At 37.8% G+C, this 27,427-nt stretch overlaps 1 protein-coding gene and 2 long non-coding RNA genes across 3 annotated transcripts in view; all 3 read right to left on the bottom strand.

The window, feature by feature from the left end:
- Positions 1 to 1,482: 1,482 nt before the first annotated feature.
- On the bottom strand, positions 1,483 to 6,653 carry LOC147571247 (uncharacterized). Its single transcript, XR_015247589.1, has 2 exons — positions 5,684 to 6,653; positions 1,483 to 1,537 (listed from the first exon to the last, which is right to left on the bottom strand). It is a non-coding gene; the product is annotated as an uncharacterized LOC147571247 (long non-coding RNA).
- Positions 6,654 to 7,594: 941 nt separating this feature from the next.
- Positions 7,595 to 14,423, bottom strand: LOC147571246 (uncharacterized). The gene is made up of 6 exons (XR_015247588.1): positions 14,369 to 14,423; positions 13,659 to 13,763; positions 12,788 to 12,841; positions 11,120 to 11,226; positions 8,286 to 8,339; positions 7,595 to 7,699 (listed from the first exon to the last, which is right to left on the bottom strand). It is a non-coding gene; the product is annotated as an uncharacterized LOC147571246 (long non-coding RNA).
- A 1,580-nt stretch (positions 14,424 to 16,003) lies between these two features.
- LOC147571242 (EF-hand calcium-binding domain-containing protein 13-like) overlaps positions 16,004 to 27,427 on the bottom strand; it is a 176,006-nt gene continuing 164,582 nt past the window's right edge. Inside the window, 7 exon segments of the mRNA XM_086696508.1 lie at positions 16,004 to 16,128; positions 17,059 to 17,112; positions 20,219 to 20,320; positions 21,455 to 21,508; positions 22,025 to 22,129; positions 23,368 to 23,421; positions 26,570 to 26,674. Coding sequence (XP_086552634.1) covers positions 16,004 to 16,128; positions 17,059 to 17,112; positions 20,219 to 20,320; positions 21,455 to 21,508; positions 22,025 to 22,129; positions 23,368 to 23,421; positions 26,570 to 26,674 — 599 coding nt within the window.

Genomic DNA, 27,427 nt, shown 5'->3' with positions numbered 1-27,427 from the left:
TATATATAGAGAGAGAGATATATAGATTGATAGATATAACTTAAAATCTGCCTTTTCTAATTACTTTAAATATATATATATTTTAAATGCTAGAAGAGAAATTTAAAAAAAATTAAGTTTATATATTTAGAGAGAGAGAGAGTGAGTGGGAGATGGGCAGAGAGAGCTAGGGAGAAAGAGAGAAAGAATCTCAAGCAGGCTCCATGCTGCCAGCACAGAGCCCTGCGCAGGGCTCAGTCTCACGAACTGTGAGATCATGACCTGAGCCAAAATCAAGAGTTGGACGTTCAACCGACTGAGCCACCCAGGCGCCCCTAAAGAGAACTTTTAAAACTTCTCCCATGGTACCATAAAGCTAAGTATTCTAGAAGGCTACTAAAGTATCTTTATGGCTTACCATCAACTGGAAGCTTCTTTAGCAGCCTCTTTTGTTCTTTATCTGTTAGCTCAATACCCATGTTCCTCACAAAATCTGATAGATGTTGCACATTAATATTTTTCCTTTGAAAATATGAAACGTGATCATTCAAGAATTTTATAGAATAATTATTTCAAGTAATAATTTAATAGTGTTAAGCATGTTTCTTCCTAACTTGAGCAAGTTCAAAGATATAATAAGATATATACATCCATACAGAATTGAGAAGGGTCATATATCAAATTTGCTTAAAAATACTGAAAAGTATGTTTTCTTAATCTGACAAGAAGTCAAAGTAGAAGAGAATAGATTTTACCTAAATAACTGTCTGATTAATGAAATATCAACATCAATTCATTTATCCATCTTACCAGAGAATACTATATATTTTAATTTTTTTCTGAAATATGTTATTTGCTCTTGATACTGACAATAAATAAACTTTTTTAAATGAATATAATCTATTGTCAAATTGGCTTACGTACAACACCCAGTGCTCATCCCAGCAAGTGCCCTCCTCAATGCCCATCACCCACTTTCCCCTCTCCCCCACCCCTTCATCCACCCTTAGTTTGCTCTCTGTATTTAAGAGTCTCTTGTGGTTTGCCTCCCTCTCTCTCTGTTTGTAACTATATTCTTCCCTTCCCTCCCCCCATCATCTTCTGTTCAGTTTCTCAAGATCCACACATGAGTGAAAACATATGATACCTGTCCTCCTCTGACTTATTTCACTCAGCATAATTCTTTCCAGTTCCAAGAATGGAAAAAAAAAAAAGCTTTATTTTGCTGTTGCTTGATATACTCTGATTTGGGAATCTATTAATAATGTTGAAGTAAGTATTATTAGTATAAAAACTCCAGAAAGTTCAGAAGTTATTAGTAAGTTATAGGCTTTTAATTACTATATATAAAGGTAAACCGTGGGACATTAGGAGCAAATGTTCCATTAGAAAAGGTTGAAAGCTACAATTTACAAATCAGCAATAGAATGGTAAAAAATATTATTTAAAACTATACTACTACATAAAGTCTGCAGATCTTGGTTTTATATAACTTCCCACTGACCTGTAAAAGCTTTTAATCCACTACACAACTTTTTCATTGTAGTTCTCCCATATACTGTAAGAAGAAATGCAAATAATAAAAAGAGACAGTGAAACACACAAATAATAGGAGAGGAAAATATTCCAGCAACACTTCCGTACTAATAATATTCTCTACTTTTACCCACTTCTTGAGAATGAGTGTAAAGAGGTTAAATATGAAAAATATAACATCAACAATACAACTATGACTTAATTCTTCTATAAAAAAATCAAACCTACAATAGTCAAGGGATAAGAGTCAAAAGCCACTTACTGTCCAGGGTCTACTTTTTAGCTCTCAGACTTTGAAGAACTTTCTTATTTCTATCAGGCCATGACAATGGGTTTATGTTTGGTACATGCTATTCAAAAATGTTTAAACTTGGGTTTCAGCAGTGATTTTCTCAGGTAATGTGTTCTCATTCAATATTCCCTGGTGTTTTAACAGACCCAGAAAGATTTATTTCCTCCATTTGGATTACAAGATAAATTATTAAGCACTTTGAAGACAAATCCTTTATATTAGCAATTGGGGGGGGGCAGTTATCACACTGATAGACTAACAGATTTTATTTCCAATTTAATATTTTTTTTGAAAATTTTATTTGGGTAATTGTAGATGCATATGAAGTTAGTAGGAAAAAATAGAGAGAGATGCCTTGTACATTTTTGTCCAGCTTCCCTTAATGATAAGACTTACAAAGCCATAGAATAATACCAAAAACAGAATACTGGCATTGATACAATCCACCGATGTTATTTAGATTTCCTTAGTGTTACTTGTACTCATGTGTATGTCTCTGTATTATTAAATTCCAGACAATTTTATTACCTGTGTAGGTTCACGTATGCACTGCCACAGTCAAGATACTGAACAGTTCCAGTCCCACAAGGACCCTATTATAACCACATCCACCTCCTTCTGCCTCCACCAATCCCCTATCTCTAAATCCAGGCAAGCTCTAATCTGTCCTCCATTTCTAAAATTTTGTTATTTCAAAAATGATATGTAAAGATCTTACAGTATGTAAGCTCTGAGGTTGGCTTTTTTAGCTCTGGATAACTATCTGGAAATTTGTCCAAGATGTTGCATGAATCAGATAGTGTACTTTTACTGATGAATAATAGTATTCCATAATATGTATGTACCACAAGTTTGTTTAGCCATTTACCTGTTGAAGGAGACTTGGGCTGATGCCAGTTTTTGGCTCTTACGTTCATGTACAGATTTTGTGCGAACCTAAGTTTCAAAGGTGTAATTGCTACGGTAGCTCTATGCTTAGTTTTGTAAGAAACTGGTACTTTTTCTATAGTGATTGTATCACTACATTCCCACTACCAAGTATGAGTAGTCCGGTTTCTCAAGCATCCTCATCAACATTTGGTGTTGTCATTATTTTTTATTTTAGCTATTCTGATAGGTATGCAATGATATCTCACTGCAGTTTCAAATGGCACTTCCTTAATACCTAATGACGTCAAGCATCTCTTCATGTGTTTATCTGATACCTGTATATCCTCTTTGGTGCAATGTATTTTCATTCATATAGTTTCATATATTTTCCCCATCTTCTTATTGGTTTGTTTGTATTTTATGTTGCTGAGGTTTTCTCAAATAAAAAAAAAAAAAACCCCTTTTAATGTTTATTTTTGAGAGAGAGAGAGAGAGAGAAAGACAGAGCACGAGAGGGGGAGGGGCAGAGAGGAAGACACAGAATCTGAAGCAGGCTCCGGGCTCTGAGTGGTCAGCATAGAGCCCAAGACGAGGCTCAGCCAAAGTCAGACGCTCAACTGACTGAACCACCAGATGCCCCTATATTGCTGAGTTTTGCGTGTTCTTTAAATGCCATAGATGCTGCTGCTTTGTCAGATGTATCATTTGCAAATATTTTCTCCCAGACGGTAGGTTGTCTTCCACCATCTCCACACAGCTTTCCAGAATAAAAGCTTTTAATTTTAATGAAGTACAATTTATCAATTTTTTCCTTTTGTGAATCATGCTTTTCGCATAATATGTTTCTAAATCAATTTATTCTTACTAGGCAGCATAAGCATAAATTACATAACTCAAATGTTACCAATAAGAATACAGTGAAAAATATGTCTCCTTTATAAACATCTCCATTGTCAGAATTCTCTTCCTTCTAAGGAACAAACATTGACATTTTTTGTTTATCTTTTTTAGAGATACTCTATGCATATATTTGTATATAAGAATAGAGCTGACTGGTTCTTTTGATGGCTCCATATATTAAATTGACTAGATGTTCTGTAATTATGGAATCAATTTTAAAATGCATCAAAATGGGTATAAATTGCTTTTCCTTGCATTTTCAGATATATTGTTTTAAGAGAATATATCTTGTTTGTTCAAATATTCTCTTCCCCTCTGTATCAAGTCTGTCTTATGGGAGGATTGTACTTCTGTTCCCAATGATATCGTGCAATTTGCTTTGTCAAATGAAATATTTGAGTGTCTTCTGAGTAGAAACTTTAAGAACTATCACATGGCTCCATCATCTCTCTTTTTCCTGTTACAAAAGTGACACTGTCCAGACAGGGACTGTTCTTGCATCCTATGTCCTATAGTAGAGAACAGATGGACAGCCAACCTATGGGCAGTGTCTAATATTGAGTGTCATGCAAAAAAACTCTGTTGCCACTGAGATTTGGGGGTTGTTTGTTGCTACTGCAGCATAGCTAGCTGATAATAGGAACTGGAACCACAGGGCGCCTGGGTGGCTCAGTCGGTTGAGCGTCTGACTCTTGGTTTCAGCTCAGGTCATGATCTCACCGTTCATGAGTTCAAGCACAGTGTTGGGCTCTGCACTGACACTGAGGAGCCTCCTTGGGTTTCTCTGTCTCTCTCTCTCTCTCTCCCTCTTACTCTGCCCCTCCCCTGCTTAGGCCATCTCTGTCTCTCTCAAAATAAAGAAACTTAAAAAAAAAGGAACTGGAACCACAAGTGTGTTGCTGTCTTAGCAACAACAAAAGTAGTAGCAAAAACACCAAAACTATGTGGCATTGGCTCTGGTGCTGGAAGTGTTTGGTGAAGAAATTGTTACTGGAGGCTGGAATGAACCCATGCCTTGCAATGGTGTTGGTGAGTTTAGCAATTTCAACAACTTAGAAGGCAGAAAATGTACTGAATATGCTTGTACTTTAAAAGAAGAAGCTGTGTGGGGCGCCTGAGTAACTCAGTCATGTAAGCCTCCAATTCTTGGTTTTGGCTCAGGTCATGATCTCACAGTTTGTGGGTTCGAGCCCCACATCGGGCTCCATGCTGAAGCCTGCTTGGGATTCTCTCTTTCTCTCCCCCTCTCTGCATCCCTCCTCCACTCCCTCTCTCTCTTTCTCTCAAAAATAAATAAATAAACTTAAAAAAAAAGAAGAAGCTAGGAAATACAGTGTTACTAGAGTATCTGGTTGATATTGGCAGCAACGGACAAGTTACTACAAAAAGAAATGAACCCAGAAAACAACTGGCTGGCTAGCAAGCAAGGATAAAGGAGAACAGAGAGAATCCAGAGATTCAGGGTGCGACATGGCACAAAAAATGAACTAGTTCTCATCTTCTACAAATAGAAGATAACACCTGGAATTTCTTTTAGTGACCAAGGGCATTCAAAACTAAGTCTTCTGGCAAAGGCAATATGAAGAGTGTGATCATCATTCCTTTTGTTGAAACCTCTGATTTGATTAACATGGTGCCTAGTAAATCCTCCAAATTTGAAAAAAATAATTCAGGAACAAGCATCTTAGGTTGTGCTTCTCCCCAGGGAAGTCTGATAAAACTCAAGGGGTCTACAATTAAATCTAATGAGAAGCACATCTCAAAAAGAATTGTAGATGTAACTATTGGCACATTAAGCAAGTTGTAATCAATCAGATAAAAAGTCAACCCTATTTTAGTATAAAACTTAAACTAAAAGGTACTCTGTTCATGACTTAAAGTGGGGTTCCTGCCCTCTACAAATAGGAAGTACGCTAAGAAAGTTGCCCCAGCCCCCAAGAAGGGGTTATTCTTCAATGCCTTCTTCAGATGTGAGAAGAAGAAGAATGGAAAAAGGTAGAACTTCTTCAATCCCATAACCAAGATCCATAAAGAACAATGAGCTGGGAATCTAATCATCATGGTAAGATTTTTCCCAAAGAACTTAAAAATATTTTCAATGCTTACCATCAGTGGGCAGGTTGCATTTGAGATCCTTAATTTCGTCTTCTGTGAGTTTCCATCCCATGGTTTTCAAAACTGAATCAAGTTTATTGGCATTAACAATCCCTCCTTAGAAAAGCAAAATGGTCAAGAAATAGCCAAAGGAAAGAAAAATACAGTTTATATATTTAAATAACCTATGGGCCCACATGGCTGTAGTGTAGGTGGAAATATAAAGGGTGTCCCCTGTCAGAAATATTTTTCTTTTGCAGGCAAGGGATCTTTTTCTAAAATTTTTGTTTGGGGGATTTTAGTTCTTAGAAAGTTCCGTCTGCAGAAAAAAAAACCAAAAACTGAAATCTTGAACTAATTGTCCAAGATGCATTATTATAGTCAATTAGCATGCTGTATAGTTTTTGGATTTAAATAACTTAAATAGGCTCATATATAGCATGACAGTTGACTTGTTTTAGCAAATACATCAAATTGTTGACATATACTAACGTCATTTTCAGCAGGAACATCAAGTGTCTATAGTACAAAGCGGGTCAATAATAGATAATAATAGATAATAGCTCTTTAAAAAGAACCTCTTTCTTTAGTGGGATCATGGGGACAGGTTTACAAAGCATAAGCTTTAAAAGGGCCTGCATTAGTATTTAATAATTCATAGTAATGAAAAACATTATTTTATCTTCTCACTAATAAGTGGGCTCATTTTTGTTTATTTTATTGTCTCAACGCCTAACCAAATTCCCCAAATATTTTCCCTTTAATTTTACTGTTCTGACACAGACTTTATTTTCTCTTATGTAAAATTTATTTAAATTTCTATATGGAGATAATTTGCTCACAGGTCTATATCAGAAGCTAGGAATGATATCAGTATTTAAGGAGGTTAGTGAAGTTCACAATTGGATATCTAGGAGACAGTATAATGTGTCTCTTAGAATCATCTGGCTTGGTATTATGCTTCTCACTTACCACTAAGAGACTTCAAACCATCCAGTAACCTATGCTTGTAGACTTTTCCTTTAGCTACGTGGAAACATAAATCAGGTCATACACAAGTAAGTGATGTGGAGATTCACCAAGGCAGCAAGTCATTATTTAATGTAAGGAGGATTTGTAATTTTCTCTAGAAAATTTCCAATTTACTTTCAAATTTTTAAAAATGAAATAGCCACCAATGTATCCACTCTATTCAGTTATTGACACTTAAGCATGTGAATCTTGTAATCTTGGTGCTTTTTTTTAATTCCTTTTCAGCTCTCTAATGTCCTTTTCTGTTCTCTCACCTGGTTAGCACCCAGTATAACTTTTACAATTCCCCATCTATAGAACCACAACTACAAAAGGTACTTCTTAGCCCTGATGGCAGGTTGTGAATAAAGCAGCAACTGATTTCCAACTAAAAATTAATGGAATTCCTTCTTAAAAATCTTCTCTTGAAATGTTTTTATTGTAAAGAATTTTAAATATATACAAAAGTAGAATGGAAACAATGAATCCCCATAAACACTCAGCTTACAGTTACTGATGTTCTACCATTAGATAGCATCCTTTTAAGGTGAAAACGTACCATTCATTTTTTTAAAAAAATTATTTGCATACATAAGTGTATAAATTGAACCATATCACAATGGCTGTACTTTTTCGGTCTTTGTTTTTGTTTAAGTGCCTTTTTCTGCTTCTTCCTTCTCAGTCTATGGTGCAGCCACAAGTCCCTAGATGATTCATGTTAACAACCTAGAATATACCTACATATTATCTATCAGTATGTGAAGATACATAATTACATGAGTGAAATCATTCATACTAAGTAGTTTTTGAAAGCATTTTTTCTATGCTATCAGAAAGTATATAGAAGTTCTCATAAACAAAATAAGAAATGTGTGCTTCCTTCAAGACCATATTAATATTTTAAATGCTCACCATTAACTGGCAGCTTTTTTACGAGCTCTACACATTCCTTATCTGTGACAGTTACTCCCATGTTTTCCAGAACACCTCCTACATCACTGACATCAACCTCTCCCCCTTCAACATAACAAAATGGTCACAGATTAGTAGAGAGAAGGGCCTAACCACAGCCCCCCCCAAACCTGTTGACCCTTTACAGCTTCAGCTACAATAGCTGAATGAGCAAACACACACAATATGTTAACTGTTCGCCACTGTCATTAATTGGGGGTAGAAATAGAATTTCTCTCTTACGCTTAGTAAAGTAATAGACATACTGATGCAGTTTATATAATACAAATTAGGACACTGTAGGCATAAGATCCATTTATTTTGTAAGGATATTCTCTCTCCCCTAATCTCTTAATGATAACAGAATTTTATCTCTGTGAAAGTTTGCTGTATCATCAAGAATAGTGACTATTCTTGGCAAATATTCCAGAAACTAAGAAATTTGCTACTATAAATTCACACAGAAAAATTAGTGCTAAAATGCAAATGTTCTAATGTGTAATTCTGGGCAACTGTATGCAGATATTCATCAATATAGAAGAAAAATGGGTAGAATAGAATAAAAAAGGGAATGTAAAAATGATGGTTCTACATAAAAATATAAATTAGCTAAAGAATAAAGACATTAGATTTATAGAAGCTTCTAATTAACCTGTAATAGTTTCCACTGCTTCCATCAATTTTTTGAGCTCAGTCTTCCCATTAGCTGTAAGAAATACCATAATTTGGCAATATTATAAAAAGATAAAGGAGCTAAATTAAGAAATAGAGATTCTCCCCACAATTTAATCTCACCAGCCAAAAACTTTTATGCAATGGATTGCAAAGAATTCATTCTATGGTAGATAGAGGGTTTACCCAAGAAAGCTTTCTCTGTCTTACACTTGCAGGAATGTTACGGTAGGCTAAGTATGTTGTTGTTTGGTCTCTGATAGCCCTTCTGATGCAAATGCAAGGTTCTTCCCATGATTGATGTTGAAAACATTTTTCATGTTCTATCTTTTACTAATACTTTTCTTTAGTTATTTCAACTATTAACTTGGAATGGCTGGTTATGTGTTCTCAATCTTTTGTTACCAGCACATGCATAAAGTTTGGGTAAATGTTTCTACCTTTCTATGTTTGGGAAAAAAGAAATCATTAGCTAAAGCTAGAGAGTTATAGCAATATGGCATTGTGCCAATATCAGGAAGGATTGATCAACCCCCTAAGACCAGCTACTTTATTTACTGGGCCAAGTACAAAATGAAAACGTGGGACCCCTTGTTCAAAAATCAGGAAGAAAAACTTTGCTTTTTTTTTTCTTCCACAGTCTTGTTCCCAAACTGTCATGGTGGTGTTTTTGTTTTAGTTTTTGTTTATAAGTCAGCTGGTAAATGTTGCACTGTCACAGGCATGGCATCTTCTAGGGTTGAGTGCAGAACCTCACAGGCACCCTGGGTGGTCCCATTACTCAGCATGCACGAGGCTCACTAGCAGCAGACTTCCTTCCTTCCTCCTGCCGCCAGAACCACACATCTGAAAAGTGAGTCACGTGTCTCACTTTCCAATGCACTGGTTGCCTCAACTCACTATGGACAGGCGACTCCCAAGAGTAATGCAGCCTTGACGTGGGGACACACTAGATACCTGGAAGGGGATGAGGAACAGGCTTGACCCTGCCAGCCCAAAGTGGGGACTGCTGCTGCCACGTCTTGTCACAAGATGCCTTCAGGTACAGGTTGCCAATGCCAGCCCTCCCTGCATCCATGCCCAGGTCCCTGCTGGGGTCAGGGGATGCAGATGTTGCCAGGCATGGTGGTGAAAGGGAGGTTGGCCATACCAGAGGCTGTGGAGTGGTTGACCCAGAATACATCCTGGGGACTAAATGGCAGCGGCAGTCACATGCCTGAGCCAGGGTGCCAAGCCCCAGCCATGCTCTAGTTTCCCATCAGACTTCAATTAGGAAACACAAATTCAAAGATAGAATTGTGAAGACTCTCTTGTGGCACTTGGGCAGCTCAGTCGGTTAAGCGTCCAACTTCAGCTCAGGTCACGATCTCACGATCCGTGGGTTCGAGCCCCGCATCGGGCTCTGTGCTGACAGCTCGGAGCCTGGAGCCTACTTCAGATTCTGGGTCTCCCTCTCTCTCTGCCCCTCCCCTGCTCACGCTCTGTCTCTCTCAGTCTCCAAAATAAATAAACATTAAAAAATTTAAAAGCAAATTATGAAGACCCTCTTGATGGCCAAATCAGAGCACTAAACCCCAAGCATGGCACTCTTGAGATCACGGCTGTGTCCAACTAACCTCACTGGTTGCACACCACCATTCCCCAAAGCAAAATAAAGGAAGGCCTACAATGCCACAAATCTATAAACCAAAAGCCTCAAGAGGATAGCTGACTGCATAAACCATAACCCCTGTTCCTTAGGTCTTTCTAACATTTCTGAGTGATGTTTTAAAACATAATGAGAAGGTAAGTGATTCGACTTGAAGAACGTGAAGCTGGAATGGGCAGGTGACAGAGAAGCCAAGCATGTGCAAGAGAAGCAAAGAAGCCCAAGACTACACCTTTTTTCTGCTAACGAGCCAGTTTCCCCATTGCGGAACTCAAGGCTTGTCTAAGTTGTGGTTGGTTACAGGCTCCTTTAGGCATTAACAGTCCTCAGCTGGGGACAAAGCAAAACTATCTGCTGCAATCTGGTGTTGGGCTTGTTACCTGGAAATATATACTGTTAACCTCAATGAAGATGACTAGGAAACAGTTTTCCTTTATGGATTTATTTTGATTTGATTTCGTTTTATTTTATCTTCTTCAGTTCTAGTCTCACGGAGACTTTTTAGGGAAGGTCTCCTGGGCTTCAAATCACATGGTGCATGTATATTTGAGGCAACTGTCAATGAATACAAAACAAAACACAAAAAGCAGCTAACTACCTACCAATACTCTGATTTCCTCTCAGAGCATAGAATCATAAATGGAAGTGGATGCCCAGACAGATACTACATCTCTACCGCCCCACCTCCGCCTCACATTTATTTAGGTGCAGCCACGTGACCGGTTCTCCACAGAGGAATGGCTACGGAAATAACGCGTGCACTCTCTCTCCTTCATGCTCTCCTTTCCATTCCATTATTAGACAGAAACGATGACAAGGCCTTAAAAAGGAATCCGAGAGGCAAGGAACCTGGGTCCCTGGATCGCTGAATGGAGAAGAGCCACTGTCCATTACCCAAAGATACTCTCGCCTTGGACTTTCACGGGGGAAAGAATTTAACTTCTGCTGCATTTACCCGGGACATAATTTTAGGTTTGTTTTTAAATAAAAATGTAGTTTACCCTAAACAATACGTGATCTGTTCTTAAATGAAGACTGTTCATCCCTATCTTTGCAAATGCTTCTAATTTCTTTTGGTATACCAAATATCACTAGTTAATATACATTCTCTTACACAAGCTCATAAATGTAAACTCCTAAGGCTCATTATTATCTACAATGCTTACCACTAAGTGGCAGATTTTCTGCCAGAGCTTCACGTTCCTTTTCTGTGTGTTCAATTCCCAGATTTTCCAGAACATTGTCTAGGTTATATTGGCTTTAACCATTCCTCCTTAAGAAACAAACAGGAAGTAATCATGAAAAAAAAATTACGTGATTTCCAAAGATTATATATAATTTTTTTTCTCACATGCATTTTAGTATGATAAAAAAAACAAAGAAAAAGTACAATTTATTTGTATTAGTGAACAGGCATATAAGGTTGACTCAGTAAATCACCTAAAATGATGTCAAGAACAACTTAGATAAAATGTTCTGAGGTTGGGGGTGCCTGGCTGACTTAGTCAGTAGAATGTGTGACTCTTGATCTTGGCGTCGTGAGTTCAGGCCCCACATTGGGCATTTAGCCTACTTAAAAAATATTCTGAGGTTGAAGCATTACTGGGTGACAGGCTGTGATTATGTGTTTAAAGTTACTATTTGTAGTATTAAGTAATACTCATCTGTTAAAAGAGGGGCCGAAAGAATACCAATGATAGGACTGTCCCCATGGGGAAAACAGAGAGAGTACTGTGCAGGTCTGTCCCCAAAACAAAGCCAAGGTATCAGCTGAGAGGGATAGTTCAAGATTCAGATCATCAATGTTCTGCTATTGCAATATACAAAAAGTGTATGAAAGATGAAAAGACTATAAAAATGGATTCAATGCTCTTGAAGAGAAAACTGTCATGAACAACACATTCACCACAAAATTCTCCAAGAATGTTGCTGACTGGAATTATTCCAAGTATCTGGGATGTCAGGAGGCCAAGTGCCACCTGCAAGAGGCTTCTCTCATTAAATAGCAGCAAACCTTCTACCCTTTTCCTCTTTCCCTTCCTACTTCCCCTTCTGGTCTCTTTTTCTAAGGACCTACAGGAAGAGGAAGTAAAAAAGCATTTTGGCCACAATACCATGCTTCTTTTCCACATTTGCTGTTGCTGCTATTGTTGTTAACTGGTCTTTAGGAAAGAATGTTTTAGAGAAAATAACTTGAGGGGCGCCTGGGTGGCTCAGTTGGCTGGGCGTCCGACTTCGGCTCAGGTCATGATCTCACAGTTTGTGAGTTCGAGCCCCGCGTCGGGGTCTGTGCTCACAGCTCAGAGCCTGGAGCCTGCTTCCAGTTCTGTGTCTCCCTCTCTCTCTCTGCCCCATCCCCACTCATGCTCTGTCTCTCTCTGCCTTAAAAATAAAATAAAATAAAATAAAATAAAATAAAATAAAATAAAATAAAATAAAATAAAATAAAATAAAATAAAATAAATAAATAAAAATAAAAAAGAAAATAACTTGATTTGTGCCATAAAATTATTAAAGGTCACTCCAAAATCCTTTGTATTGTTGTTGGGCAAACGCTCAGAAAAACTGCCTATGATATTCTGTATATTATGTGTTGTATAAATTAGATTTCAAATGATTCTTTGGGGGTGCTATTTAGAAATATTCTCCAAGAGTGAATGGATCCCTTGCAATACTATACCATGGGTGATTATGCAAACGTGCTTAACATAATGAAATAAAAAAATCTAAATACAGGAATGTAGACATGACTCAAAACCTGGTGGTAAGATGTTTGTGTTGATATTTGTGTTGACATTTAGCAGACTTTTCTGCTAATCATGGTTCTTAAATACCTTTTACAGACTTCACACCATCCAACAATCTGTTCTTATACACCTTTCCAGCAGCTATTAGAAAAGAAAAACCATAATTTATATCCAAAGGAAAAGAACATGGACACACAGTTTTTGGGCAACTGGGTAATTCTAGGAGCAATCTTTTTTACTCTTTCCCTAGGAAATCTGTTCTATCTCCTCATCAAATAAAATTATTTTAGGAAAAAAATTGTGACAAAAATGTACCCAGTGTTCAGCAACCAAGAAGACTGCTGGGAAGACTATACTGTGCAGGAAAAAAAAAAAAAAATCACTACTTCTTTGTGTCCCCTCCCCCCTTTTTTTTTAACCTGTGTCTCACTTCCCTCAGTTTCCTTCCTATCATGCAGGCCTCTCAGGGCCGTGACTGGGTAGTGTTATTACAACCTGCATCAACTCTGATGGCAATATGGTTATGGTTAAAGAGCTGGGTTGACAGATTGAATCTGTACGTCAGCAAACTTAATTTGTTTTAAAAATTATTTTCAGTACTTTTTAGGAGAAACAAAGAGACAACAATTTAGAACTGCTGACAATGGGGCGCCTGGGTGGCGCAGTCGGTTAAGCGTCTGACTTCAGCCAGGTCACGATCTCACGGTCCGGGAGTTCGAGCCCCGCGTCAGGCTCTGGGCTGATGGCTCGGAGCCTGGAGCCTGTTTCCGATTCTGTGTCTCCCTCTCTCTCTGCCCCTCCCCCGTTCATGCTCTGTCTCTCTCTGTCCCAAAAATAAATAAACGTTGAAAAAAAAAAAAATTAAAAAAAAAAAAAAAAAAAAAAAAAAGAACTGCTGACAATGACCCCACAAAACCAATGTCCCCGGAAAGGCTGTTCTGAGACTTAAATGGCTCACCGTCGATAGGTACCGTCTGTCTCAGCCTCACTAGTTCCTTTTCAGGGAGCTCGATCCCCATGGCTCCCAGGACCTTTAGCAGATCGTTGGCATCAATCTTTTTTCCTTTCAAAAGACAGGAACATCAGTGCGTGACAATTTGGAATCTAATGATTCCAGATAATGAAAAAATGATCACCTTCGGCTCGGAAGTAGCGAGCGAGTAAAAGGAAACACATACAACTACACAGAATCACAGGGAGGCCACAAATAGAACACAGGTCCTTAATCTCCTAAAAGGCATACTCTCTTAGTGATGGATCTGTGTGCATCTAATGCAGCAGAGGGTAGATTTGCTTTTAAGATTGGCCAGCAAGTTAGAATGATGGAAATCATGGAAATTTATAACTTTGGCAGGGGAACTTAGAATTCTGGGGAGATCCTAAATTATGTGATTTTTCTCTTCATATATGCCTATCAAGGTATGGGATTATTTGAATATTAGTGAGGTAAGTGATATTATTGCTTTATTAAAAACATTTGGGCCAGATTTCTTACCAAGACACAGAATCGTCATTGTATTTTTAAAATTTAAGTTGTACAAATAAATACAGCCTAAGACTCTGAAAACAAGTATTCAATGAGACATAATATAAAGACATATAAACAGTTTGGGGCAGTTGAGGAGATATTTTTAAAATAGTACAATTTTATAGTAACTTGCCACTCACCAGAAAACATTTTCAATGCATCCATTAACTTTTTCACTTCAACCTTCCCATTATCTGTTAAGAGAGCCACGTAAATCAAATACAAATCTAACACCGGCACTCATTAGCAATATGGAATTTAAAAAAGAAAGCAATATATGTATACTCCAATATTTTATCCTATATTCATCTTGAGCCAGAAGTTCTAAAATATTACTAGAGCTTTGATTCATTGAACTACAGAAAATTAAACCTCTGGTAGTTAAGGATGAGATATAAAATTAAGTCACCATTTCCCACAGAGTCGGCTTCATGACTCCTATACGTTGGGAAACTCTCCACTGTTTACATCAGGCACAAGGAACAGAATTTACAATTTTTGTGTGCTACATATTAATGTTTGTATCTGGCTCTTACAATTGATCTCCTTATGTAATAAGCTGATACTTAGTAGTTCCTGACTTTTTTTTTTTTTTTTTTTTTTGACACAGAGTTTCTTACTCCTTTATTCCCTATGAGTAAATTAATGATCACTTCAGTGATTGGCTTGAGATAATTTTAAAAGTAGAGATTCTGTATATTTTTAAATCAATATTTAAAGACATTAACATGAAAGCATATTACAAAGATAGAAATTTGGGATTCTATAGGATCTCAGATTCATTTTTCCTTACTAGACCAAAAACAACTAAGACACTGCATTTGCACACATTATTATGTTTTGTCTAATTTGTAGATGACAAATATGTAAATAGAAGCTTCATGTCACTTTTGTTCTTTATTATCTTCTGGCTCTAAAAGTACAGAGCAGGGGCGCCTGGGCAGTCGGTTAAGCGTCCGACTTCAGCCAGGTCACGATCTCGCGGTCCGTGAGTTCGAGCTCCGCGTCAGGCTCTGGGCTGATGGCTCAGAGCCTGGAGCCTGTTTCCGATTCTGTGTCTCCCTCTCTCTCTGCCCCTCCCCCGTTCATGCTCTGTCTCTCTCTGTCCCAAAAATAAATAAACGTTGAAAAAAAAAAAATTAAAAAAAAAAAAAGATGTTTTGCAGTACAGACAAGTAGTTTTTAAGTAAAGGGTATGTAAGTTAGATAGAAGGGAATGAAAGAACTGAGCAATATTTAATACTCATGAGGCATTACATGCACATGGAGAACATGTTCACTAAATACATGTTAGACTAAATGTATAAGAAGCGCTAAATATTTGTGATACTCTAACATTGCTTGAGGCACCAAATATTCAAGATGTGGTAAATATTTATGACACTTGTTCAAATGACTCTAATTTGGCAATCCATTGGTGACACCATTTTTAGGTCTTCTGTGTCCTCTGCTCAAGGAACACAAAACCTATGGCTCTTTGATGGCCTTAATGGCAAGCTACAACTATTAACAACAGGTACTTGTCCTTGTGTCTTTCTTTTTTTGTTTTTGTTTTTGTTTTTTTAAGTTTATTTACTTTGAGATAGAGTGGGGGAGGGGGCAGAGAGACTGAGAGAGAGAGAGAGAGAGAGAGAGAGAGAGAGAGAGAATCCCATGCAGGCTCTGTGCTGTCAGTGCAGAGCCTGACATGGGGCTCGATCTCACGAACTGTGAGATCATGACCTGATACAAAGTCAAGAGTCAGATACTCAACTGACTGAGCCACCCAGGTGCCCCTAACCCTGAGTCTTTCTGAAAGGGTTTGTGTCACAGGCTAGAGCACTTTCCATCTGTGGTCCATCTGCTTGAATCTCAATTCTGGTCCTTATAACCACATCAGCAGCAGGAAAAACTAATGCTGCTGAACAGAGAGAGACACAAAACTTATTATGCACATCACACACCTTAGATTCAAGTAGTGTAGTCCTTCCATTCACTCTACCCTGAATTTGTTAATGTATTCCATATTTCTGCCCCATTTTTGCTGTGTGTTTTTATTTTATTTTATTTTATTTTATTTTATTTTATTTTATTTATTTTTTTTTTTGCTGTGTGTTTTTAAATGATTTAATACTGTGTGACTCAAACATTTTAACTGGGTCCATCAGCCTTTCTGTCCTGCGTACTCTGGGCTAGTACTTTGAGGCTACAATTGCAGAAAGTCTGTTTCCCTTGACACTCAGATTATGCATATCAAAGTACTGTTTGGAAGAAACCTCAGAGGATCAAGAATTTTTTATCAAGCATTGCACTTCAGTATATAGTGTAAATATCAAAAGTTAAAATTCCATACAATTTATCACGTATACAAGGACTACTTGGAGTAAAAGAGGGTATTAAAAATAATTCGTTAAAATTAATCTCCCTCAGTGGTAAACCATAACAATCTAGGATGTAAGATCACTCTGAAGTTAAACTCTAGGCTAGGAGTCAGCCAACTTTTCTATAAAAGTTTATAAACAATAGAAAATATTCTAGGTTTTGTAGGACTTATGATCTCTGTCACAACTACTCAGCTCCACCTTTGTATGGTAAAAGCAGCCATAAATAACGCACAAACTAATGGGCTGGATGTGTTCCAATGAAATCGTTTACACAAACGGAAGCAGATTTGGCCCAAGGGTCAGAGTTTGCCAACCCGTAGTTTAGACAATTAAAGTAGAAACACTTCCCCAATAAAATGGTAAAATGGCAGAGTAAAAAGGTAGTGATGGGAGAGTTGGAATAGAGCATTAAAATATAACTTAATGTACGAATTAGGAGCTTAGAGTCACAGTAATTGTTCACTAACCTGTAACAGTGGCCACTGCATCCATCAATGTGCTGAGCTCAACCTTCCCGTTAGCTACAAGGAAAGCCAAAATAAGGTAATAAGGCCAGAGAGCCATATATAAACAGACAAAAAATAGGGTAAATTGGGAAATAAGAGATCGAAGTTCATTAGCTCCACTGCTTTATCTGACTCAACTATAAGGATATAAACCCTGGATTTAAAGAATTAACTCCACATTAGTTGAGGGAGAGTCTTTATCTCTTGGACGAAATGGAGTCTTGAATGTACCTCTTGAATTTGAAGGCTGCTCTCCATCTTACTGGCAGGGTGAAAGGTCCCAGTGACTTATTTGGCTGTGTAGCCATTTATCAGCTTTGGTTCAGCCACATTTGTCAGAGGAGTCTTTGGGGACCACCTTTCTTGTCTTCTTACCTTTTCCCAATTTGTCTTTCTCTAGTTTCTGTGTCTATCACAACTATCTTGGGATTTTTGATCACACAAATTGGTGACCTGTTTCTTCTATTAACACTACATATACTTGTGTGTAAAGATAGGTATGTATTTCTCTTTAACCCTAAAAGACGGGTAGATATTTCAGAGAGTCTCCAAACTGAAAGGACTTGTGGTAACATCATAACTAGTCACAAAGGGGATTCAACAGTTCACTGAAAGCTAATGGGTTAATAAAAATTCTATGGGGCGCCTGGGTGGCGCAGTCGGTTAAGTGTCCGACTTCAGCCAGGTCACGATCTCACGGTCCGTGAGTTCGAGCCCCGCGTCAGGCTCTGGGCTGATGGCTCAGAGCCTGGAGCCTGTTTCCGATTCTGTGTCTCCCTCTCTCTCTGCCTCTCCCCCGTTCATGCTCTGTCTCTCTCTGTCCCAAAAATAAATAAACGTTGAAAAAAAAAAATTCTACATGATGAGTTGAATGTGTAGACTTGCTCTCCTATGTCCTAAGGCTTCATGAAGTCCTTGTGTAACACTAGGAATTATTTTTTTTTTTAAAGGGTAACGAGTCATAAAAAAAAAAGCAATAAACTTTAGAAGAATATTATGCCTTATTGGGAATAACTTGGAATGAGGATGGTTCTGAGGGGGGGGTTCAAGAGAAGGCCAAGTTTGCACCCGTGTGCTGAGTATGAACAAGTATTCCCTTGTATGCCACTGAAATTGGCCAGGATGTTGCTGGTTGTTTCAAAATGAGTATAATTTCTGCCAAACCTTCTTTGGAAAGCAGAAAACTGCATGAGTGATGATTAGGCAATTGTCTTTTTGCTTTGATAACATTTATACCAATGATTTGGAGCCCTTTGGTTATGTACTGCTCAAATGAAGTGTTAGAAGGCCAGCCTATATTTGACGTTCCTCTTGAAGACTTTCTGTCACTTTGAATTATTTGTATTTTTCACTGTTTTTCATTTGTTTAGTCTAATTATTCCATCATTCCATTCATTCTTCAATATTTATTGCCTCTAAATATAAGATGATGTACGTATGGTTTCTACTTACAAGAAAATCACAGTTCATAAACAAAGAAGAGTGATATAAAGACACTCCCTTTTTATACAATATGCTAAGTGTATAATAATATATGTGTGAATAGGATGAATTTTAAACTAAGAGGAAGAGTAAATAAAGTGAATTCCATGGATCAGGGAGCTCTGGGAAAGGTAAACTTTGAGATTAATTTTATGGGCAAGAATTGGCTGGTGAAATATGCCTAAGTATTTTTGTTCTAGGAGTTGGAGAGTATGTGGAAAAGGACAATTGGATAATCAAATCAGATGCCATGGTATAAGCATTAAATAACAAAGAAGATCTGTATATTAATTGAAGAAAATTTTATGAATTATCTACTAAATTTCAGGCACCATATGAGGCACCAAAGATTAAAATATATTTAATAATAAATTTAATATAATTTCTGAACAAGTCAGTTTCTGGGGTGAGACGGACAAGTAAACATACTGTAATAGAGTAGTTGGGTTGACATACAGCAAATGATAAAATCAGGAGATGCTCCCGCTAAAATTCATCCATTTATAGCTACTGCTTTGCAACAGGGTGGAGAGCCGACTATATAAGAATCTTGCCTATATCCAATACTATGGTTCAGACACCTCAGTGTTATAGGGCAATGTGGAAGCAGGAAATAATGTAAGATAAAGCTAAAAGGAAAGCAAGGGTCAGATCACAGATGTATGAAATAGTCAGCACTCCTAATTGGTAGGACTTGGTATTCAATGAGATGTGGCACTAAGGAAAAGTTGCAGTGAAAAATACCAATTCGGTTTTTTTTTAATATTTATTTATTTTTTGAGAGAGAGAGAAAGAGAAAACGAACAATTGGGGGAGGGGCAGAGAGAGAGACACACACAGAATCTGAAGCAGGCTGTAGGCTCTGAGCTGTCAGCACAGAGCCCAGCACGGGACTCGAACTCGTGGACAGCGAGATCATGACCTAAACCAAAGTTGGAGGCTTAACCGACTGAGCCACCCAGGTGCCCTGAAAAATGTCAATTTTTAAATTTGTTTTACTAAGAACATGATGGTGCCACCAGCTGAGAAAGGGAATGTATAATTAGGAGATAGTTTGGGGTAGGTATTTTTAAATATAGTGAATTTAAGATCTGAGGCTTTGCTGAGCAAGAATGAATTTGGCAGATACAACCCAACAGGAATCTGGATGTGGTTTTACCCAACCCATATTTGGGGAGGAATTTGGGCTGCAGAAAAACATCTAGAAGTTTTCAGCATATAATGACACTTGGAAATAGGAGTGTGGATAACACTGTCCACTGAGAATTGTAACACGGAATTGTAAAAGTTAAAGTGATTAATGGGCTTAGGACACAACTATTTGAGGGATACTAATAATACGGAAATTAGTCATATTTTTCTTCCTTCCTTTCTATTCGCCAGCCTATGAGATTCATTTTGCTCCTTGTAAATTCATTACTGGATCAGAAAGTAGTTATAATAGTTCTGTGTGTGATGCCTGGAATCCAAAAGAGAAGAGGTTAAAGATATGGGGCTTATAGAAATGAAGAGAAGCCTAGTTTCTTCTCTAAGCTTTGCAAAAATGTCATTTTGATACTAGGTAAAACTAATTATGGACACACTCATGTACAAGTGCAGAAAGTCTCCTGTAAGATACAGTAGTATGTGAAACACGCACCGGTAAGTGGTAGATTTTCTGTCACATCTTCGTGTTCCCTTTGTGTGAGCTTGATTCCCAAGTTTTCCAGGACAGTGTCCAGGGTATTCACCTTAACTCTGCCTGCTTAGGAAACATACAGGAACGAAACATGAAAAAAAAATGAGTTTAAAATATTAGAAATATATTTGTGAATGCGAATTGTTATCTGAATATATATACTTTGTCATTATTACAATAAAAAACAAAAGAGAAAATGTACTTCTGTGATTATTACTTTTCTGTATGAACTCCCATTTAACATGTCTAAGAGCATTAAATAATCAACAGAAAAATCAGAATTAGTAATTCGTCCTTTAAACCTTGAATGGAAGCCTGTATTATAAACAGCTCATGAAGGGATAGGCTACGTGATTTGATTATAACCAATATTAGAGAGAATAGGAATGAGCTTTGATGATAGGACCTCACTAATTTATTAACTAACTAATATTAAAACAGAGTGACGATCATAAGGTAACCTTAAAAACAAGCAGAATCTTAGCACTTTTTTAGATAAAATCAATCATTTTAAAGTGAACACCTCAGTGGAATTTGGTACATATTCACAATGTTGTACAAATATCACTTCCAGTTCCAAAACATTTTCATCATCCCCAAAGGAGAGCCCATACATATTAAGTAGTCACTCCCCACTCCCCTCTCCACCCAGCCCCCCGCAACCCTAACCTACTTTTTGTTTCTATGGATGTGCCTTCAATCTTCCTTCATAACAAGCTTTCCTTACACAACTCCCTAAAAATTCGGTAATTCTTTTCTTCATAATTTGCTGTGTATGATTAGGTTTTTGGGGTTGTGAGTATGGATTCCTAGCAAGATGGATTGAGACATGATAGCGTAAAATATTACGATGACGAAAGTAACTAAGTAACTGGGGTGCCTAGGTGGCTCGGTCGGTTAAGCATCCGACTCTTGATTTCAGCTCGGGTCGTGATCTCAGCGACGGGGAGTTCAAGCCCTGCGTCCGGCTCTGCACTGTCAGTGCAGGGCCTGCTTGGGATTCCCCTTCTCTCTCTCTCTCTCTGCACTCCCCCACTTACCATCTTTCTCTCTCAAAGTAAATAAACAAACTTAAAATGAAAGAAAGTAACTAAGTGATCTATACATAGGAAGCTAGACAGGACGCTGTCTAAATGATAAATGTGAACCTTGAAGATTTCAGATGTCTCTGCCTTTCTTATCAGGCTTTTAACCTACCCTGAGTGGATTTCACCCCATCCAGCATTGCATTCTGAAATACGTTTCCAGCAGCTATAGGAAAAGGAACAATTCATGTCAGAAGGGAAATGGTATGAACATCCACTTACTTATAACTTCAGTAAAACAACTGTAACTGAGTGGGACATGTGTTCTGTCTCAGTATTAAATTTAAAAAGAAGTTATGGAAAAGAAAACTGTCTCAGTGTGACAAATATATATATTTTCTGGCAAGTAGGAGACTGACAGCTGAGGGAAACACTATTCTGTTGAAACAATCACACCTTTCCTTTTTCTGTTCACTTCCCCTTTTATTTCTTTTCCTCGTCCCCTCCAGTTTCCTTCCTTTTCTTCCTGAGGATATAGGCTGATCAACTACCTGACACTCAGATGGCAAAGCTATGGCTGAAGGGTTTGGTAAACTGCAGACTAAATCCAAATGACAATGCCTTTTCCTAATCAATTTCAGGATTTGTCAGAAAGCCCTCGACAGGTAAAAATTTTAAATTGTTCACACGGGCCACAAAACCAAGTTCCCTAGAAAGTCTTTGTGGCTTCTGTATAGCTCACCATCAATTGGCAGAGTTTCCTGCAGCTTTTTAAGCTCCTCAGCTGTGAGCTCGATCCCCATGCTTCCCAGAACTTTCTCCAGATCACTGACATGAACCTTTTTTCCTTTGAAAATACAAGAACATTAATGTCTGAGAATAATCATTCCATGAAATGGTGAAAAATTCATTCTCATTATAATGCATCCCCCCCCCATTTGAGGAAATGGAAGGGGACAATGAGACACGTCTACACAGAATTATGGGGAAGTCACATAATAGAACATAACCCCTTAGTGTTTACAAAAGGAAGGTCTTTTATTTCTGGGAACAAGTCTGCCCTGCTGAGAACAAATTTGTTTTATAATTGGCCAGCAAATTAAGATACTAGATGAAAATAGTATAAATTCAGCTATCATTTATTGTATTTATTCTTGTCTCTGAATAATGTGACTTTTTTCTTCATAATGACAATAATTTGATCCTGTCAGGGCTTTACAATGTAACTGGAATAAGTGTACAATGCACAATATAATGATTCCACAACTCTAGACCTTAATCGGTGCTCATGATAACAAATGAACTCTTAATCCCATCAATTTATTTCACTCATCCCCTCCCCCACCTCCCTTCTGGCAACAATGTGGTCTCTATAGTTCAGAGTCTAGTTTTTTTTTGGTTTGTGTTTCTGTTTTTTTTTTTTTTTGTTTGTTTGTTTTTTAAATTTTTTTTAATGTTTATTCATTTGTGAGAGAGAGAGAGAGAGAGAGAGAGAGAAATACAGAGCGTGAGTGGGGGAGGGGCAGAGAAAGAGAGGGAGACACAGAAGCTGAAGCAGCTCCAGGCTCAGAGCTGTCAGCACAGAGCCCAATGAGGGGCTCAAATTCATGAACCATGAGATCGTGACCTGAGTCGAAGTCGGATGCTTAATTGACTGAGCCACCCGGGCACCCCATTCCTTTGTTTCTTAAATTCCACATGAGTGAAATCAAACGGTATTTGTCTTTTTCTGGCTGATTTATTTCACTTAACATTGTATCCTCTAGATCTACTTAAAAGTAATTTCTTATTGAAAGATTGAGCGACATTGGCAAAAACAGCTGAGCAGTGAGTGGGTTGCTTCATGAAACTATCCTTCCACCGGAACACAATGAGTGAGAAAGAACTATCAGAATCAACTTCCTTAGAACTCTGGAAAATAGTCAAAGTTTGGTACCTCAACCAAGTGAAAGCAGAATTGAGAAAAAGGTGACTTATAGTAAGAGAGCTTTGTGGCATTTTGACCCCCTTCCCCAAACTGTTTTTGATCATCCATCCCTGTGAGCAAAATATTTTCCAGGACAAAAGTGACAGTCTCTTATTTACCTGTAAAAGGTTTCATTCCATCCATGTGCGTTCTCATTTCAACCTTCCCATGAACTGTAAGAAAATGTAAATCAAATACATAGTGGCATTCACTGAGAAATGCAAAACAGGAAGCACAATGGCATTCATTGGCTACTTTTTATCCCCCACCTACCCCAAGGAGCACAAAAGGACATGGAAAATAATCACTCTGCTTGTTATAAAGGTGCCCGTTTTAACAACTGCTTTCATCCATTGTCATATGGCAAAACGCTAAAGGTGTGAGATTCAAAAGTCACCTCTTTTCATCAGACTTTGTTTTTAGCTTTACACTTTGGAAAACCAAAGATGATTTGGGCCACGCCAGGGAAAACAAAATTTAAAACTGGGATCTTATTCACCACTGTTTTAACGGGACTTTTGAAATGATCTCTTTCTTTACTGAGATTCTAATTACTATTTCCTTTCATGTTCACTGACCCAGGCAGACCAGTTTACTCTTGATTTGCATGACGTACGATTTGCTTGAGGGCAATATTCATTTTGAGCTTAACTTCCCAACTCTAATGATTTGCATAGTTTTCGTAGTAGACATAGTAGACAAATTGAATTTCATACAAATTAATATTTAAAAAGACATTAATATGGTAAAGAACAGAAATATCTCACGAATAGATGATTTTTGAGATCTATATTTTGCCAAGAAAGAAAAACGACCTAAAAAACTGTCACTGTTGGTAAGTTACTTGAAAAATTCCTGATTTTAGATTGTAAGTAATAAATTACAGTATACAGTATCTAAAAACCCCTATACCATGGAAAATTTACAAATGAAGGTCCTGGATAACTCAAAAAGATTTACTGAAGTATTAGAAGTACGCAGTGACTCTTAGCAGAAGCTGTGTGACACTTACATGTACACAATAACAAGTATTAGAACAGTGAGCAGGATAAATATACATTTATTCATTGGTTGCTAAATCTAGGCTAAACGAGAATCTTCCTTGTTTTTCTTCTGGATCTTTTGAGGCAGAACATTCCAAAAGTTATTTCTGTAGTAAAACCAATTAGTGAGGTCAGGAAAGCATGAAGATATGTGTCAGTTTTACGGGGCCACCGGAAATTCTCAGAAACAAAGATGATAACACCTATTTGGTGTAAAATTCGCTATTTAACTTGGGTCCCATTTCAACTGAATCTTGCCCTCTCCAGTAAATTCATATCTCCGTCCTGACAGACACAGTATGAGAAAAGCTTTGCCCTAAATGGGGTCTTTCTGTCCCAAATGATATAATTGGGGCTCTATGCTTGAGCCTTAATCTTTCACAAAACTTCTTTTTAAGCTCAATACTGATGGTAACTCTTCAGATGAGCAGATCACCAATAAGCAATAACTTAAAAATTTTAACTCTGGGGGTGCCTGGGTGGCTCGGTCGGTTAAGCATCCGACTTCAGTTCAGGTCGTAATCTCACGGTTCATGAGTTCAAGCCTGCATCAAGCTTGCTGCTGTCAGCACAGAGCCCACTTTGGATCCTCTGTCCACCCCCCTCTTTGTCCCAGCCCCCGCTTACGCTCTCTTTGTGTCTTTCAAAATAAATAAATTAACTTAAAAAAAATTCTAACTCTGATTTAAAGAAAAAAGGATTAATCATTCCACATGTCCATTTTATTTCATGTGTACTTTTTAATCTCACAATGATTTTCATTATGTTGGTTGATCTGAAATTATTATTTTAAAATAAGGAACAGAAATCATTGGCAATACCAGAGGATAGTTTCAAATAATTGCTATATTTCCACCCATAATTCTGCTTTTTTTAGCAATATGAAAAAAAATTCCACCATAATCTCAAATAGACAAAAAATAGTTTTCTATTATGAAAGCTGATTGTTCCATATCTAGTCTCATTCACGGATACACCATTGCAAGCAAAGAAAACAAGACAGTGAAGACCACTTGCATGGTCCTTCTAGTACACTACCAGAGGTAAAAATTAGAGAATAAATCAAATGAATTAACAAAAATATTTTTAAGGGTACACTGCTTATCTTACACAATGACGTGAATAAATGCACCTTAATAAGATGAGCAAGTATTGATTCATCTAAGGTTATATGATAGTTAAGGCATGTTCCAGACAGATACTTCTTAGCCCTACTATAACGTTCTCAGGCTGATATTTAACATTTGCTTATTTAGCTTGAGAATTCTTTTAGCCCCAATTCAGAATGTACTAAACTTGAGACTTTGTCTCTAGCCCATCAAGGGAGATTAGAGCTTTGGGAACAGTCAGTCCTTGGACCATGGAATCCAGCTCAGAATGATGGGATGTAAGCAGAGGCATAGGTGGGGCCGCTGAGCATTCAGACATTCCACACATTCAGGCCTGAGTGGTTACTGTTCCTTTTCCCCTCAAGGGTATCTGGAAAACTTGGTCCTATTCTTTTGGTGCAGGAAATAGGTCCTACACTTCATATTCCTCCTTTATCATGCTTTTTTTTTCTTTTAAGAGAGAGAGAGTGAGCGCGCGTGTGCACGAGAGAGACAGAGAGAGAGAGAGAGAGAGAGAAAGAGAGACAGAGAGAGAGAGACAGTCCAAAGCAGGCCACACTCTGCACAGAGTTGGATGCAGGGCTCGATCCCACATCCCTGGGACCATGACCTGGGCCGAAATCAAGAGTTGGACGCTCAACAGACTGAATCACCCAAACGCCCCTATTCTGCCTTTCTACGTGTCCTTGAAAATGGTGAGGCAAAGACAGAAATGCTATTTTAATAACCTCCCACTTAGGGGTACCTGGCTGGCTCAGGTGGTAAAGCATGCAACTCTTGATCTCAGGTTGTGAACTGAGCTCGACACTGGGCCTAGAGCTTACTTAAAAGAAATTAAAAATAATTTCCCACTTCGGGCTCTGCTCTCTTTTCTCTATAATTTTTAAAAATTTTTTCTGTGTTAAAGTTTCTTCTATTTAATGCACCCCACTCCCTTCCCTCCACAGCAGTGTCTCTCTCTAATTTTGTTCAGTTCTAATAGCGGCCTTGGCCTTGGCCATACTCCAAGTGGAAATGAAGTTACTGAAAATGCCAAGGGGCAAAACATGTTTACTTCCAGTCTGAGTCATCTTTCATGTTTTCCGTCTTCTTAATGCCAAAGTAGAGTTTTCAGAGATTCTTTTATAGAAGCTCAGATTAACCGATTCAAACGTATCTTCAATACTCACCGTCGGCTGGTAGGTCACGTGTCAGATCATTAATTTCCTCTTCTGAAAGGTTCATCCCCATAGTTTGCAAAGGAGAATCCATTTTATCGACATCAATAATCTCTCCTTGTGAAAAAGTAAAGAATACGGGGAAAACTCACTGATTCCAAAATGTGACCACTCGCATTACTCATAGTGCATTAATGATTATCAGTCTCATGGGGAAAACAAGATTTAATATAGTCTATTCACATATATCAAGGGGGTCAATAAGGATGTTAGAATTCGAATAGAAATCTTCCAGGTGAATGAGCAATTTTCAAATCTTTCACAGCAAGTGGTAAAATCAAACTGTGGCTGACAATGAGGGTTTTTGTTTTTTTTTTTCCTGAACTCCCAGATTAGATGCCTCAACTCCTGACAAAAATCGATCATCAAGTTCTGTTTCCATTTATGTGGAGGACGATGTTATTCAGACCAACCTTCCTCTGGAAACTGAAATCTTGGATAAAATGTAAAAAGCATCTCCTCAAAAGTGCTAAAGAGCTGATAAGAGAGTACGTTACTAGTGCAAAGCCTCATCAAAAGTAGGAACCTAGGGAGGTAAGCAGAGCCCTGGTACTGCTTCTGTTCTAAATATACTTGCTCCATCTGGATTTGAACTGTCATGTTGATGACCTCATGGAGTGTGGGTGATTCTGTCCAAGTGCCCAGCAGAAGCAAAGGCAAGTATTCCTTGGGAACATGCTTCCATCCTCACCCTCAAAGGTTTCTTTCTATAATTTTCCAAGGAAAATAGCTCACACTCAAAAGAATCAAACACAGAGCGAAACAAGCTACTTGAGAGAGAATAAGCAGAAATAACAGGCAGCAGCAACA

The sequence above is a fragment of the Puma concolor genome, unplaced genomic scaffold (assembly GCF_028749965.1).
Source record: "Puma concolor isolate L17-30 unplaced genomic scaffold, mPumCon1.1.hap2 unalloc_scaffold_38, whole genome shotgun sequence".
Lineage (NCBI taxonomy): Eukaryota > Metazoa > Chordata > Mammalia > Carnivora > Felidae > Puma > Puma concolor.
The sequence above is the reverse complement of the archived record's forward strand: the minus strand, read 5'-3'. Positions and strand labels throughout refer to the sequence as shown.